The 16258-nt window shown below is 36.9% G+C and overlaps 1 protein-coding gene across 1 annotated transcript in view; it reads left to right on the top strand.

The window, feature by feature from the left end:
• TRDN (triadin) overlaps positions 1-16258 on the top strand; it is a 239427-nt gene that overhangs the window by 215471 nt on the left and 7698 nt on the right. The window contains 3 exon segments of the mRNA XM_069805163.1: positions 1028-1063; positions 1266-1310; positions 2208-2255. Coding sequence (XP_069661264.1) covers positions 1028-1063; positions 1266-1310; positions 2208-2255 — 129 coding nt within the window.

Here is a 16258-nt window from a genome sequence, read left to right as displayed (position 1 = left end):
ACCAGCACTGGTAAACTGACAGCATTGCAGCTACGCAGTTCTCTACCAAAGACTGTTCTGATGGGCTGATAATGTTATTTTCACTGTTCACCTTCTGCGGCACGTTTTGGTGAGCTAGACACAGGTGATCAGCACTGAGCAAGCTAGTGTTAATCAGATAACACACGCACCAGAAGACATTGAACAAAGCGTTATTACAACTGGTTAGACAATATGATGTGAAAACGAACAATTCGAAGGCAGCCTGCCAGTTTTCTGCTGCAGACAACAGGGAATACTGAAATGGGCTCAGACGCCTGAAGCGATACACCTGACTTAATTTCAATCTGCCTTGTTGAATGGAGTCACGGACCAAATGTCTGTGTTTGCGGGCTGGGGAAAAGGATGCTGAAAAGAAAAAAGCACATGTTTTAAGTGAACATACAATTAGAGAAAAATAAATCAGAATCTACTGCTGCAGGACTTCAGAATGGTCACGTCTGGTGGTTCAAAAGGTCCATCTAGCTCTATATCCTGGTTGGGGGGTTTTGTTTGTTTGTTTACTTGTTTCAAACAATTGAAATTGCTCTGGGAAAGAGGGCAAGAATCATAGAATCATAGAATCCTAGAATCATTTAGGTTGGAAAAGACCTTCAAGATCATCGAGTAGAAGCAGGCAATAGGCAGAGGGATCCTTCCCTGATGCATTTTGGCTGCCAATAATTAGGGAATTCTGGCAGTAGTTAGGGAATTACAGAAGTCTAGTGCCTAAAACCTTTATCAGGAGTTTCCAAACTACTCTGCAACCAGCAATATTAAAAAAATTTCCAATGACTGTTCAGAAAGCCCAGAACTGCTATTGCCACTAAGGGTAGCAGCCATGGTTGTAATATTAGATATGCTGTAAACATGCCATGAGACACATTTACCACAGTTATTATTCCAGGGAAATTACTAGGGAGATCAGCTTTGTGCAATGTACTTATTGTAAGAGCCCTGTATTTCTGATGCCTGTCACTTAATGTTATTTCCTTGCAAATCTTTCTAGCCACGAAAAAAACAAAGACAGCTAAGGAAAAAGAAGGTAGGAATTTACTCTGTGTGTGCGTATGTATGTAGAAGATGATCACAATAAAAATAGTAAAGGATTACAATTTTGCATGTATTGCTATTTGAAACAAACCCTAAAAGATCTGTGTTAATTTTCAAAGAATTTTACTTGAAAACACCAGGTAATAATCTATTCAGCAGTCAATTTACCAACCGTGCTACTTTTTCCTTGCCAGAAAAACCAACTGAGAAGAAACATCTAAAAGATGAAAAAACCAAAGGTAATAAAGGGATGAAAATCTCTGCAAACAGCAATGAAAACGCAAATGTTAGGGTTTTTTCATGGGATTGGAAAGAGGAGCTTTGTTAGTCTGTCTAAATATGTGCAAGTAAGCCAAAATGATGAAATTGTGCATAAATCCCCAGTAACTGAATGTCTGATGGCTTCTTTGCATGTGAGTATTAAGGATCCCATCAGCACACCCGATGTGGCTGCAGCGGTGCCCTGCCTGTGACCCCCCCGGCTAGTAGGATTAGTGGTCCCCACTTACTCTGCTGTTACACTCCCTAGTGGGTTGTGCAAAGTTCACCTCCGTTTGTGTGATGCTTTAGATCACCAGCTTCACCCTGTAGAATAACTACCCTGAGAACAAGAAGTGCTTTTTACACATAAGACAGACTTCATGGTCACCTATATTCTGACTAACCTGCTGGACACAGCACTGCCTTGATTGTTTCCCTACAGTAATATGCAGACAGAGAAATGGTTTCTGCTATACCTCTGAAGATAATTAATAATACTAAGTTACACTGATTTATTAAGTTAGTGGTCTAAGACATTTATGTCTTCTCTACATTGGTTAATGACAGTGACTTGCATACAGATGTTGTATATTGAAGTCCTGGAACCTCAAAGGATAACAGTTAGTTAGTTGTACTAGTGCAAGTTGGCCCTAACTAGTATCTAGAAGCAGTTTGCTTCTATGGTTTTACAAGATATAAAATTTCTATGTTTAAATAATTTACTAGGAAAGTCACACTTAAAAAACCAATCTAGTTTATAGAGATTCCTATCTATGAGTTGATTCCAAGAAACTAGCATGTTTCTTATTGAAATTTATTTAAATATTCTGGCCTGAAACTGAAGATTAATTTATCATCTATGTTTTGTTCTTCAGGAGTCCCGCCAGTAAAAGAAGCTCCACGACATCACAACCTGACATCAGGTACATGATTCTCCTTTATTGTAAAGGAACTTCCTTTTCCTTTCCAAAACTTTCCTTTTTGTTTTTCAGTTTTTGGTCATGGCGGGGGTTTTTTGTAAAGGACATCACACCTGCGATCTTTTCACATCTCTCGTTCAAGCCTAGGGGACAAGATGTGAGGCAAGCCAAGTAAATCAAATCCATAAATATTGTTCCTGTGGAGAATAATTTGCCCAAATGGTATTGATTTACCACCTTCCTAAACTTTTAAACATGTATTCAGCTAATTACTTTATTAACCAAGTAGCCTGTAAATAATTTGGCAGTGCATTATTTAGAACAAACATATGCTGCTCATAGAAAATCTGTTCCATAACAAAACCACGAGGTGAAGCATGTTCAGTTTATTTTCTCCAACATTAATAAATATCATCTCCTATCACAGTGTGCCCTGCACCCCAACCCCCCCACATAAAAAAGGTGAGTAAAGGTAGGGCATCTTAGGAGGAAATCTCCCTGCATTGCATTATCAGTTAGCTCTATGTTTTTCCTAGTTTATAGTAAAAACAAAAATATGTTCCAGATTCTTGAGTAGTATAAATTAATCCCTGTGACTTCAGTGGAACTGCACTGATTCATGACAGACAAAGATTGAAGTCCTTACTCTCACCTGTGAGGTGTAACTGGTTTGCACAGAAAATATGAACTAAAGATTAACGTGGATCCTCCCAGTGCAGCTCTTAAACTACTGAGCAAAGAATTTCACCTCTAATCATCCAGACTGTTTTGTTCTATATGATTTTTTACCTCTTTTGCTAGAAGTAGAATGCTTTGGAGTCCCCTACACATGATATAAAATGTGTAATATACGTATAGTTCTATGTATCTATATATTTAGAAATATCTATTTATCCATATGTATAAACTTAAAATATTTGGATAATAATAAAAAAGGTAGCTAAGTATAAAAGAAGCACAGAACAATCTGACATCAAGGAAGAGAAAATGCAAATGAAATACTAAGATCAAGCATCCAAATGTTAGCATGTGTATTTGTATGAAAATATTTGCACACATGGCTCACAAGACTTTGTTGCGTAAGGGATACTACATTTACATAAAAGAATGATTTAGGTTTTGTTTTTTGGTTTTTTGTTTAATCAGGAATATAGAGTTGTAGATTCAGATATAGACTTTAATTCCTCTTAATGATGCTGTTGCTAACTGATAGATACAGAAGGTAGAATCTTTGTTAGCAAAAGTTATTACTATTTTATTAATATAGAATTCACATAGACCAAGTAGTGCTAATCATAATAAATAACCAGTAAGTTAAACCAAAGATTTTTCCAGGAGAAAAAAGTATTATCTTATGCAGCAAAATTCCAAATTCAGTGTAAAACAGGAATGTACTAACAGTTGTCTGCCAGTGGACTTTCTCCTGCACATCACATTCCTGCAAAGTTTACATCATTCAAAGACTCTGTTCCTGTGACTTTCATTTACAGTAATTGTTATGATTGGTTAATTTAATTGCACATTATCATTGTGCAATTATTCTTGAGTGGATGCTCACCAGATCATAAGCAGCTCTGTGCAAACAGTTCTTCATAACTGGCTTTGCTAACAGAACTTACTATGTAAGTGTTTTCAAATATTCTTTGTCCACTGAAAAGAACAAGTTAGTTTTCAGACAACAGATGAAAGGTTTTCAGAAGAACATCAAAGTGATTTCTCTTTATGAATGTTGTTCTTTGGTATTTGCTCAAATTGAGAATTTAAAAATTGAGACCAAATCCTAGGTCATGTGCCCTTGAGTCAGAACTTGATAGCTGTTGCCTGTTCTGTTTGCAGATGAAGCCAGTGCATCTTCCCCAATGCGCTGAATACTAATACCTTTTGCTGATAAATGGAAGTAGAAAAGGATTTACACATTCTGAGCTAATCTAAAAATTCAAATAGTAAATCTTCTTTCAGCTTTCAAAAGCTGAATATTCACGTGTTCTTAGATTTTGATCAGTCCTTCAAGCTTTCCCTGATATTAAAAAGCAATCAAAGAAAAATAAGCAACTTATAAAGCTGTATATATCTTCCATTTTAGAATGCTCCACATTTAAACAGAATTTTAAGCAGTGCTGTATCTTTCATAAACAATGGTGATATGTGCAGTAGACACTAAATTTCACTCCCTTGTAGAGCTGCAAACAATTACCTAGAATTTTTTCCTGTCCTTCCACCTGTCCTAAATGTCAAAATTAACACCTGTACCCAGACTCAAACTTACCCACACAAGAAAAAAGGGGGGGAATTCTTGGAACTCCTTTTTTTTCTTTCTATCTTATAACAAACATATTTGCAAGCACACAGAAGCAGATTTTTCGACTCTTGGAGTACAATTTGAGGAGTGTACAAATTCAACTCTGTGGTGAAGACTACCTACCCTACCCTTTATATGAACAGCTGTATATTTTTATATAAGTCCTAGTTTGTTTCAAGGCTTATACAAGAGTATGAAAATCTAAATTAATCAAAAGTTTATTATGTTTATTGCAATTACCTTGTAACTGTCATCATGGCTGAAAACTCAGGAAACTGTGTGTTGCGTTTGTCATACAGTTAGTTGAAGAGGTTGGTGTTTTTACTGTGCTGTTATCTAAGCCCACAGATGTGCAAATGTGGCAGAAATAAAGAGAGGCTGCTATGGAAGATCATGAAAAGTGAGAAATAATGAGATTGATACTAATCTTATATAAATTTGTTAAATTAGAGAAGTGTGTGGATTATTCTCAAGGTCAAGAGAAATCAAACTAGTCATGCTAACTTCCATGTAAATAGATGCGTTGTAAATAGACTTATGTAATTCATGCATCTACCCTCACATATTATTAGAGGTTTAAAACTTTCTTGGACATCAGAACTTCTATACTTACTGTCTAGTCAAAGTTGTACCTCTGGGAAAACTAAAATTATCTCTAAGCAGAGTTGGAACACCATTTATATGAACATACTATGTTAGCACTTAAAAAAAAAAAGTCTCAACTAGATTTTTTCCTCTGCTTCTGCAGTGACAGAGAGCAATACAGTTTCTCAGATGTTTTCTAGCATAAAGAGGAATCATTTCATCATATTATCAGTAAAAGATGCGCAATGGCACATAGTGATCACCACATGAAAACCTCAGCAACTCCAGTGGATGAATTCATTACATGTCTGTATTAGCATGTGGTGATTGGTTTATTATTGTAAGGTTGTTTTATTGCTTTGCACTTTCTGGCTTCCTGTAATATATTTTCCAATGCAAAGATGATTTCCAAATCTGCAAAACCAGAAAGTTTTATTTAATGTGAGATTTGATGTAAGAGCCATTTGAGAGAACATCAAGGATGTTTCCTCAGTGCTAAGGGAATATAAACTTGTCAGCAGCGCAATATGTAAGATTTTTTCCATGGATCATTATTTTGAAAGAGAATGAGACCACTTTATTTTTTCCTTGGTTCTGAAGCATTTGAAGACTTTGGAGGAAAATACGATCTTTTTCATTATTCTGAAGTTGCAGTTTTGGGCAATTTCATTGAGCACAAACGTATTGGTAGTGTTCTATAAAATAGAAGCATTGAACTACTTTTAAAATAATGCATAATATTCAAAAGAGAAGACAAGAACTTCATCACTGCAGGACAGGTAGCTCTCATCTACAGATAGGGGATGAACGGCACATACTATATTTTCTACTCTCCTTGCCACCCAGACAGGCTGTGTATCTCAGAGGTGTGATGGTTCTGGTATTCTGCCAGCAGTTTCTTCCAGAACTTCAGCTGTATAAACTCATAGTCCCAAAGCTGACCATCTGAATGCAACTAGATCAAAGAAGCTGAACAGAAATGTTGAGGAGAAAAGATGTGGTGTCCTTTCCCAAAATAGAAATATAGATCAAGGAAGGGACCATTAACTGTAACAGCTGTGCCTCTGAAAGTAATAATGAAAACAGTAATAGCAACCTCGAAATAATTTATATTAGTGATTCATCATTTTTTCCCACCAGAATTCAGCAATAAATCACTAATATTAATGTTGTATTTTCTGGACACAAGAAAGTGTGCCATTGGCTGGAAAATAATAGAAGGAACTGGCACTCTGAGAAGTTTCAGAATTTTTTATATAAGATCTGGGCTCATTCATTTACAAGACCTGCATCTATACAGAATATTCTCATTCAGTAGGATTTTCCAGGGTGCTCATCACTCTGCAGTACAAGCACTCAGTGTGAGAGCAGGGTGAGCCACGCACTAAGGCTGCTTGCAGGAGAGTCCATGTAGAACAGCCTCCGTTCTGTGGATACCCATGAGCGTCTCAATATTTCACATCTGTTAGAACTGTGAGGACCAAGACTGCACATGCGGCCTTCCCAGCAACTTGGTGATAGTCATTCCACTGTTCTGAAGTTGACTTTTAAAGAAATACTTGGAGACTAAATCTCAGCAGGCTTGTCTAAGCGGGGACATGGAGGAATACTGTGCATTAACAAGAAGGGTATGTTTAAAGCGCCCAGTTAAATAGTGCTAAATGCTTGAGTGGTCACTTATTAAGAACTAAGATGACCTTGATTTAATTTAGTTTAACCTATTTTGAAATTGAATTGATGAAAATTTCACTGAGGCTGCTTTAATTCTGAATGAGTGCCCATGCAACACTTTTATATGGCCTAATTAATCCATTTTTAAAGTTAACTTGAATTAATCTTCCTGATTGTTCCTACATAGAAAAGCCATATAAGAGGGAAATATCAGCCATATTGTGGTAGCTAGGTAAAATGAAAGCTTTATGGTCTGGTCTGAAGCTGATTAAATGTCACTGGAAAACTTCCTATAGATTGCAATAAGTTTTGAAACTTTAAATCTGTAAATACACACCACAAATGAGAACAATACATCAGGTTTTATGTTAACTATAAGCTTATAGATAGCCTCTCAGCATAGTGACATTGTAATCTCAGTTATGAATTACAGACATTCTATTTAAATGCCCAAAGGGTAAGTTCTGTCTTTTGAAACAAAGAACTTCTTGGGGAGAATCTAGAAGCACTTTGGGTTCCTGCTGTGTCTTCTACAGGAGGACATCTATCCTTAGCTCTAAACTAATCTCCTTTTTTACCTTTGGCTATATTTGGTAATTCCATTACCTTACCTTGAGCTTATTTGTTGTCAAGATTTGTTTACAATTAGCAATTACTGGGATTGATTCTCAATCGGCTTTGCATTATGATGAGAGGTATTTGGACTCAGTTTAAAGTCCACCTCCCCAATAAACAATCATTAAGTTTTCACAGTTACCAACACAGTGACAAACAAAGGGTTGACTCAGTTCAATTCCTACTAGCTACATGTTAATAGCACTTGAACTTTACTAGCTCAGTCTTCAAATTACTGAGAATCTTTTCTTATGACTATGCAAATCTCAGCTGTACCACAACCATGAATATACTTTACAGACCCCATTGACAGACTCTCATTTAAAATCCATAAGAGATAAATCCTGAAGATTAATGAGCAGTGAGCCCTTGCCAATCAGCAGTGAAACCCACTGTTAAAAATACAAGGTCAGACCCAAAACCTTATTTTAGAAGATTTTAATGTCCCAAACAGTCTGTCAAAGAGGTTCCATAAAGCCAAAGGTTTCTACATCCATAACGCACCTTCCCATGCAAGCACAGAATTTTTTGGCCCCTACATCCCTGTTTTTGAAAGAGGGAAAACTGCTGGTCTAGTGTCCAGTTCCTTCAAAAACTTTATTAGGATCCAGAAACTTGATTAACAATTCCTGTCTGCCAGACATGCTTTGAGTACAACTAGCCCATCAGCAACATCAGGCCCTTGACAAAATGCAGACATAATTACTTTGCTTTTAAAATGGTGGTAAGGGTGATATTTTCTCTATACCTGTATAGCCATTGTGTACTCTTCCAGGGATTTAGCTGACACTCTTTCAGAGCCCTCTTCACCTGGAGACACTCAACTTTATACTTTCCACTTCCCAGGAGGGTACTAGGGCTACTGAGTTACAGAATAACATGGGTGGAACTTCAACTGCCTGTTCCTCTTGAATTTGCACAATTCTAGATCCATTAATACAAGAGTCATTGATACTGGAGATTAATAGACAAGGTTTATCTATTTGATATAAAGGTCTGCCTCTGCTTCAGAAATCTCTTTATAAATACTTCAAAATGGTTACTGGGTAAAATTTAGAAATAATTCTAGACTAATTCTTATAATATCAGGCACATCTAATAATGTATGCAGCTAGCTCTTGTGGCTCATGCACATGTACAGCACTAAGTTTAATATCAGGAGAGCTTTGCAGTCCATAATGGAGGGATATTTCCTGTTGTCATTGGAGAGTTGTTTGTGAACATCACTTCAAATGTAGGTTCTGTCATTCAACCTAAATCTTGTTCAAGGTGTATGAAGTCCACTCTAAATTTTGGTCCACAAACTTTATTAAACCTCTCCCATTACACTTGATAATGTGCCCTCTGAGCTTGGAATGGTTGTTTACACCAAGAGGGAACAAGCAAAATTCTACCAGGGAATACACTAAGGAAAAACTGAGTCCAGATAGAGATCCCAGAAATAAAGAAATATCTTTGGCAAAAAAAAAAAAAGAGTTGAAGGATGAGCAAAAGTTGACAACAGGCAAGTTAGTCAAAAGTTGGGGTTTTTTACAATTAATTCATTAATTGATTACTTCTCATGTTAAGCCTAAAAATGATTTGCCTAGCAAATTAGAGAAACATTTATATTTTCTATAAATATAGGGATAAATTATTCTAACTAAACAACATATGAGGGTTGCAGCCTATGGAAAAAAAGACTATGAAAAAAATATTTACCATGCTGGTTTAGATCCAGTAATGAGAATCTGATTTGCCTAAGTTTCCAAAATGAATCCAATTAGTAATGTCATTTATGCTTGTTGGACAATGATTTCATTCCCTTCCTCTTAACTGGGTCAAAACATTCTGCTAAAATTAAACTAAGTAGCTCCAAGCATTTATAAAGATATACTAAATTTGTGCCAAGTCAAATGAAAAAAAAAAACCCAAACCTCAGTATAAGTTTCTGAATGATTTTGCCACAAATGAAATATCAATATCTAGAATCTTAATGCTTCTCATTGATGTTTGTTTTGCCCTTTAGTTTGACTCGTATATCTTCTTAAATCACACTGCAAGAAAAGAGAAGTACATATCATGTATTTCCATGACATAGCTCATGAAAGTAAAGTTCTATACAAAATGTAATTCTTCAGATAAATGGCCATTTCTTCAAATCCCTCTTGAACTTTAGGAAAGTAATTCCTCTAATATAATATTCCTTCTCTTCTAATGGGGACATTGCAACTGTCTTACTTTTTTATCAACATAGATTTTGTTTTTAAACATTTATCAGCTGAAAAACAGGCATCCTGATGTTGGAGTTCACGTTTCCAAGTTATCATCAGTGTAGTAAAATCCAGTGGACAAATCATTATTATATGATGAAATTCTTAATTAGTGAGACCAGAACTGGCAGCAGATGCTGTGAAATATTTTAAAGAAGCCAGCCTATAGAGCTCCTACGGTTTCTTTCTGGTTTTCCTTGTTCCTAAAACTGTGCAAATTCAGGGTGAGAAAGACATTCTAATTTAGCTTCATCTTTCATTCTAAGTAGCACACAGGCACAGATCCGATCCATAAATACTTAAATAAGAGCATTTTTGCACAAGTTCCATGGCCAATGAGAGAGGACCTTCTCCAATGGGTTACTCATCCCTTTGAAATCTGAATTGCCTCCAGCATTACGTCTTGTGGCTAGAGCTAAATCCAGAAGGTAGTGCCTCTAATGTCTGATGTCAAGCGGGATGAATTTGTGCCTACCGGGGTTTATCAGCAGCATAGTTCAAGCACTGTCTCTTTCCTGACTTTTTGTTGTCATAAAGGAGTGCTGCTTCTCCCAGCAGAAAAGTTCTCACCGAGGAAGATAAATGTCTACACACAATGCTACACACAACCAAAAAAAAAAGCCCTTTATTTAATAAAGATTTCAGTTAGAATCATTCAAACACCAGCTTCACTTCCATTAGTTGCTTAACTGCCTTATCTTTGCTGTTCTTCTTTTCTCCCCTCTCTTCTCGTCCCTCCCCCTCTCCTCCCCTCCTCTCTCCATCCCAGGCCTTCACAGCTGAATAAATACCTGGTATTAACTTCCATTTTTTTGGTATCCATTCTTGTTAACATAATAAGATCCCTGTTTGTTTTTACCTTCTTTGGTTTTATACACTTTTTGTGTCCATAAATGAGTTTGTATGTAAAGTTTAAACCAATCTTTTAGTGACTGACAGTTCACTAGACACAATGATTTAATGCAATATGTTGTTAATTACATTAGTTGAACATGCTGGCCATAGGAATGAGTCGACAGAGACCATGTCACGTCAACGTGCCTAGGGTACATGATGAGCACACAGTGCATTCTATCACGACACCGTCATTGTTTATCGAGCAATTCGACATTGCTGCCCACCAAATACCACTGTAGTCTCATGGAATTGCCACTGTAGACTGTCAAAAAATCCAACAGATTTTAATAGGCTTTGGATCAGGCCTGCATTAATTTTTGATCCCTCTTAACTATAATTTCTTGAATGTTTCATTCTTTTGCTCCTGTGTTTCACTAAGAAAACACATAATGCCAGTACCAGACTGCTTTGAAAGCTCAATGCTAGCAAAATTGTAAAGACTGTGTACTCTGATCATTGCTCTGCTCTGCTGGACGTGTCTGTGTTACCACGTGTCGCACTGTTACATCTTGTATGGTTTCACTGTCTAACAAAAAGAATTTTTTAATGAATTTGGGGGGAATGTCACTTTGGGGATATTCACACACTTATGTGAGAGTTATGTTGTTTGTGTGCAGTGACCATAACATGGAATATAACACTTTTCTCTAAACATACAATTTATCTATCCATTAAGCCTTCTTACTAGACAAAGCAAGAGCCAGGTAGCAAAATACAGAATTATTTGCTCCCTTAAATAGTTGTTAGGTGCCATCTATCACATTCAAGCTAAAAGATAGAAATAATAAATTTTACCTTTTATTGCAGTAAAAGGGTTTTGTTAGAATAAAGATCTCATTCATTGACCTTTGTTGTTATGTTTCAAAAAGAGCACTGACTTTGATAAGTAACAAATCATAACTGGTTTTAACCAGGTCTGGTCTTAGGATCTTATATATATTTTTACTGTGGTGATATTTTTCACCTCTAATGACATTAAATATGACCAGAGTGACCTTCTAGTGCTATTGATTTGATACATTTACAACATGTTTTATACCAAGAAAATGTTATTAGAGACATGTACTTCTGACTTTGTACTGATACTGGTTTTGTCCCACTGATTGAAACACCAATAAAGACTGGGGGTTTTTGTGTATTTAGCAAATTTCCTGAGGGAGTTGGGACCACAGACACTCATAAGTGGAACAATCTTCTGGGTGTTTTTTGCTCACTGTTGAGCACTATTTTGGGGAGAAGGTGTGTTTATTCTTTTGAAGTATAACAATTTCACCTTCTCCAGACCTTGCAGTCTCACAATGCTTGAAAAAGAGCCATCAAGGAGAATGTGTGATCAGAGTTCTCGTGCCTGTAATAACAATGCTGTTGCTAGTATTTAACTCTGGTGCTCAAACACCTTTAGTACCTTTTTATTTAATAACTTATTATCTGACAGACCCCCTGCTAAAAGGGATATGAAAACTTGGATGGTCTTTGCAAAGATGAGCAATTAATTGCATTATATCACAGACACTTTGAAAGTAGCTTTGAGAGCTACTTTCCAACCATTCTTCATTTTCTTTCCTTATTCAAGACTCAAATAAGATGCAAAAGAAATGTCCTCATGGGACAAATTCTTTTTTTCTCTATCTAGACATTGTCTATACAATGCTAGAAAAATGTCATTTTAAGGGGATGTTTTTAGATATATAGAATTGATTTGAAGTGGTAGTGATATTTCTTGCTTATGTGTAATGGACATATAAACATTTTCTCCTCTTCTTTTCCCCCTGCTTCTTCCCATTAAGCATTGTACTTCCTGAGAATGGCCGTAGTGTGGCTGTACAGCATGCTCCATAATAAGAAAGGAGGTGAAAGGATTTATCAAAAAAAGATAAATCTAGTTTTTGAAGCAAACCGTGTTGTTTTGGATAGCCAGTATCCAAACATGGACCGTGTTGTGAGTTTAGGAAAACAGTATTTGGTCTCCTGCATAGGCCCTCAGCATTCAGCTTTGCTCTTCAGAGAAATGGGATTTAATTAAATGTCGGTTACACAGTGCCACTAAGCACAAAGACTTAGATACTTGTGTTAGAAAGCATGAAGGCAAAAATTTGTGATACTGAGCAAGGACTCCACACCACTTCCCTTCCCCATCTGCCCCTGTGCTTTCTCTAGTCAGTTTGTCATTCTGTAATTTTACTGAAATATTAAGGGAAAGATCCCAAATTGTTTGATAGGGAAAGAAGCAGAGCAAGGGGGAAAATACCCGCTTCTCTTCCTTGCCCTTCAGTAAGTGAAAAAAACTTCAGCTCCCCAGTCATTGGAACAATTCTTCTTTGTTCTTGTGTGGTTCAGTTTTGATTGCTGAACCAAAACACAGTATGTGCATTCCTGAGAAGCAATCAGAAAGAAATGAGTGCAATTGTTAATACTTTCCTGTTACTTATAATTGCTTACTAATTAGTTGTTTCTAATGCTATGATTGCCTGAATTTTTGTGCTTTGTTGAATTGTTTAATTCTATTAGGAAAGCCTCTAAGTGAAGAAATTTGATTCAAACTAGAAAATACTAGTGATAAAAAATGTTTCCTCACACATGCTCTATAATTTTTCCCTAATAACCAAACTGTTATTGCTAAAAGCTATTGCTTTTTAATGAATGTTTTATTTGGTGACTTGCCTTAAAAACAGCTCTCTGAGCCTTGTAGAAATGAGACTTTGACCATTGTAACACATAAAGAGGAACACCTTTATATTCTTTAGGATTAGTAAATTTTATTCCTCTCTGAATTTTCTGCCCACTTTCCTTATAAGATTAATTTTTAAAAATACTATCATGAAAAAAATACATTTATTTGTTTGGATCACCATAATCCCTTACACAAAACTCCCATTAGTTACTTGAATAGGCACTTGAATGGTAGTTTAGCACTTTGAATGGTAGAAAGCTACGCCTAAGCAGTCTTCTTTAAAATGATACTAAATTATATTAACTCAGGAGAAGCTTTCATGAAAATTATCACAAAGTGCCTGCGCATCCTTGGAGTTTAAATATGTTACCAGTTGGACTGCATACAGCTAAAGAAGAAATTGAAAACTGTTTTTCCCTCTTTAGCCCCTGAATTGCCAATTCCCAAACCAGACAGGCTGCTTAAGTAGAGCTAGAGCCTATCGCCCTTTGGAAACTGTGGATCAATGCATTGGAAGCCAAACTCTTCTACAGTGTCCCAGCATCTTGACTTTTAAAATCCATCACATCTCTAAGGATGGAGTACCCTCATATTCATCAGTTTTCTTAAAGAACTGTTTCAGCTAAATCAGCACAGAAACAATTCCAAAACAGACTGATTAGGATGTAAGGATCTATAAAGGCATAAATATGCAGGATGAAGATGAACAAGTCAGTGCTTACCTAGCATTGAGCTTTTATAGCGTCTCTTCCACTACAGGGTTCTTTTAATTAGCTGACAGATGCTTAATAGTCTGTGTCCTGGTGACTGGACTTCTCATGAAAATCTTTCCCCATCCAGATTTGTCTCAGAAGGGGACCCCTGGTTGAAGACCCCTTTATTCCCTTCGTATGGAAGGGTCTTCTGGTGATTATTCAGATTTAAAACTCCTCTGTTTCCTAGCAATTCCTTAATGCTTCTCTCAGCAGAGAAAGATTTGGGATCTTATTGTCACTTCATCAGTGTCTGCTTTCTCATGCTTTGGTAATGTAAATGGCTGAGTGTGAATCTTCCTGCCCAGACAGTAAATAAAGACTGTTAACCAACATAAGCCACCATAAGGCAAAAAACTGTAACCACCTGTTAAGCAATATTCAAACCTGAGTGTGAAGCTTTCTCATACATTGATTCTAATATTCTATACAGATTTACATAAAACAATGATTTGTGCCATATACAGGTGGATTTAACTCTTCACTGCTTTTGCCAGGGATGCGACACAGTAATCAATCTATTTGGGATGGTAAAGGACTTGTGGATGATACCATGATAGTATCTGTAGGGGATATGCTAGATGTGCATGAAAGTTAGATCTGATTCTGGGATGTATTTGGACTTCTGTGAGACTGTCTGCTGGTTCTCAGCCAAGTCAATTCTGCTGGTATCATTGCCATATATGAATATGTGGAAATGGAACAGTATCTAAAATCACTGTTTAACTATTCCAACAATCTCATGGCTTTGGGATTCTATTTGTTCTCTAGTGTCTCATCCCTTACTGGGACTTGTGTCAGCTAGTTGTCTTTTACCTGTTACCTCTTCCATTCAATAGGCTTAACGAGAACAATTAACAATGAATAGTATGTAATTTGCATTCTAGCTCTTTAAATATTAAACTAGATCCTCAAAGCAAAATTAATAATCTTTGAACGATCATGGCAACTGGGAGAGGTACCTCAGGACTGGCAGAAAGTAAATGTTGCTGTGACTTCAGAAAGAGCAAGAAGAAGGACGCAGGGAACTACAGGCTGGTCAGCCTCACCTCAGTCCCTGGGAAGGTGATGGAGCAGCTAATCCTGGAAACCATTGCCAGACACATGAAGGACAAGAAGTTGATCAGGAATAGTCAGCATGGATTCACAAAGGGAAAGTCATGCTTGACCAACCTGATGACCTTCTATGATGAAATGACTGGCTTGGTAGACCAGGGGAGAGCAGTGGATATTGTCTACCTTGACATCAGCAAGGCTTTTGGCACTGTCTCCCGTAGGATCATTGCAGAGAAACTGATGAAGTGTAGGCTGGATGAGCAGACAGTGAGGTGGATTGAAAACTGTCTAAACTGCCAGGCCCAGGAGGTGGTGATCGGTGGCAGGACATCTAGTTGGAGGCCAGCAACTAGCAGGGTAACTCAGGGGTCAATATTGGTTCCATTTATCATCTTCATTAACGATCTGGATGATGCGGCAGAGTACTCCCAGTAAGTCTGCAGATGATGTAATACTGGGGGAAACAGCTGGTACACAGAGGGCTGTGTTGCCATCCAGAGGGACCTCAATAGGCTGGTTTCCTCCTTTCTGCTGAAGAATTGAAAGCACCAGGAGAGTCCTCTTGCAATATTCCTCACATTTCTTGAAACCAACCCTCTGTGTGAGATGCAGGTCACTTAGAGATCAAGAGCACACATAAGCTCCATGGAATATTTGTATAAATTATTTGCTATCTATGCAAGGTACTTAGCATTTCCTCTTGACCAGCCCTAAACAGCTTCACACAAACCTTGAATCATGGAGGTTTTGTTTGTTTCTCTGCTTTCTGGAACTCATCTTGGCTGTTCTCACTCCAAACTGATTTCCATCCAGGCAAAAATCATTTTAAAAGATCAAAAATAATTTAAAAGATTTTTCTTTTTTTGTGAGGACAAAAAGTACCTGATCCTTTCACAAAGTGAAAAACAAAGAAGAAAATACCCCCTCCTCCAGCCTTTCAGAAATGAATTCGTCTTGGGTATCAACTGTCCTTATATAACAGCATTAGTTAGAATTTGTTAAAAAAACATTTTTATACTTTTCCAGCCTTGACTTTTTTTTTCCTCAGTAGTACTCATAAGAGAAATTGAAGTAATTATATGAATTCTCATAAGCTACATCCTAAACAAAAGCATAAGGCCAGATATAAGTCTTTTTTTGCCTCAGCTAAGCTGACAAAAGACATCTAGTGTTAAACCACATGTTTTGCTCCTACTGTTCATCTTTTT

Source organism: Haliaeetus albicilla, chromosome 17 (assembly GCF_947461875.1).
Source record: "Haliaeetus albicilla chromosome 17, bHalAlb1.1, whole genome shotgun sequence".
NCBI lineage: Eukaryota > Metazoa > Chordata > Aves > Accipitriformes > Accipitridae > Haliaeetus > Haliaeetus albicilla.
This window is presented reverse-complemented; position numbering and strand designations above follow the sequence as displayed.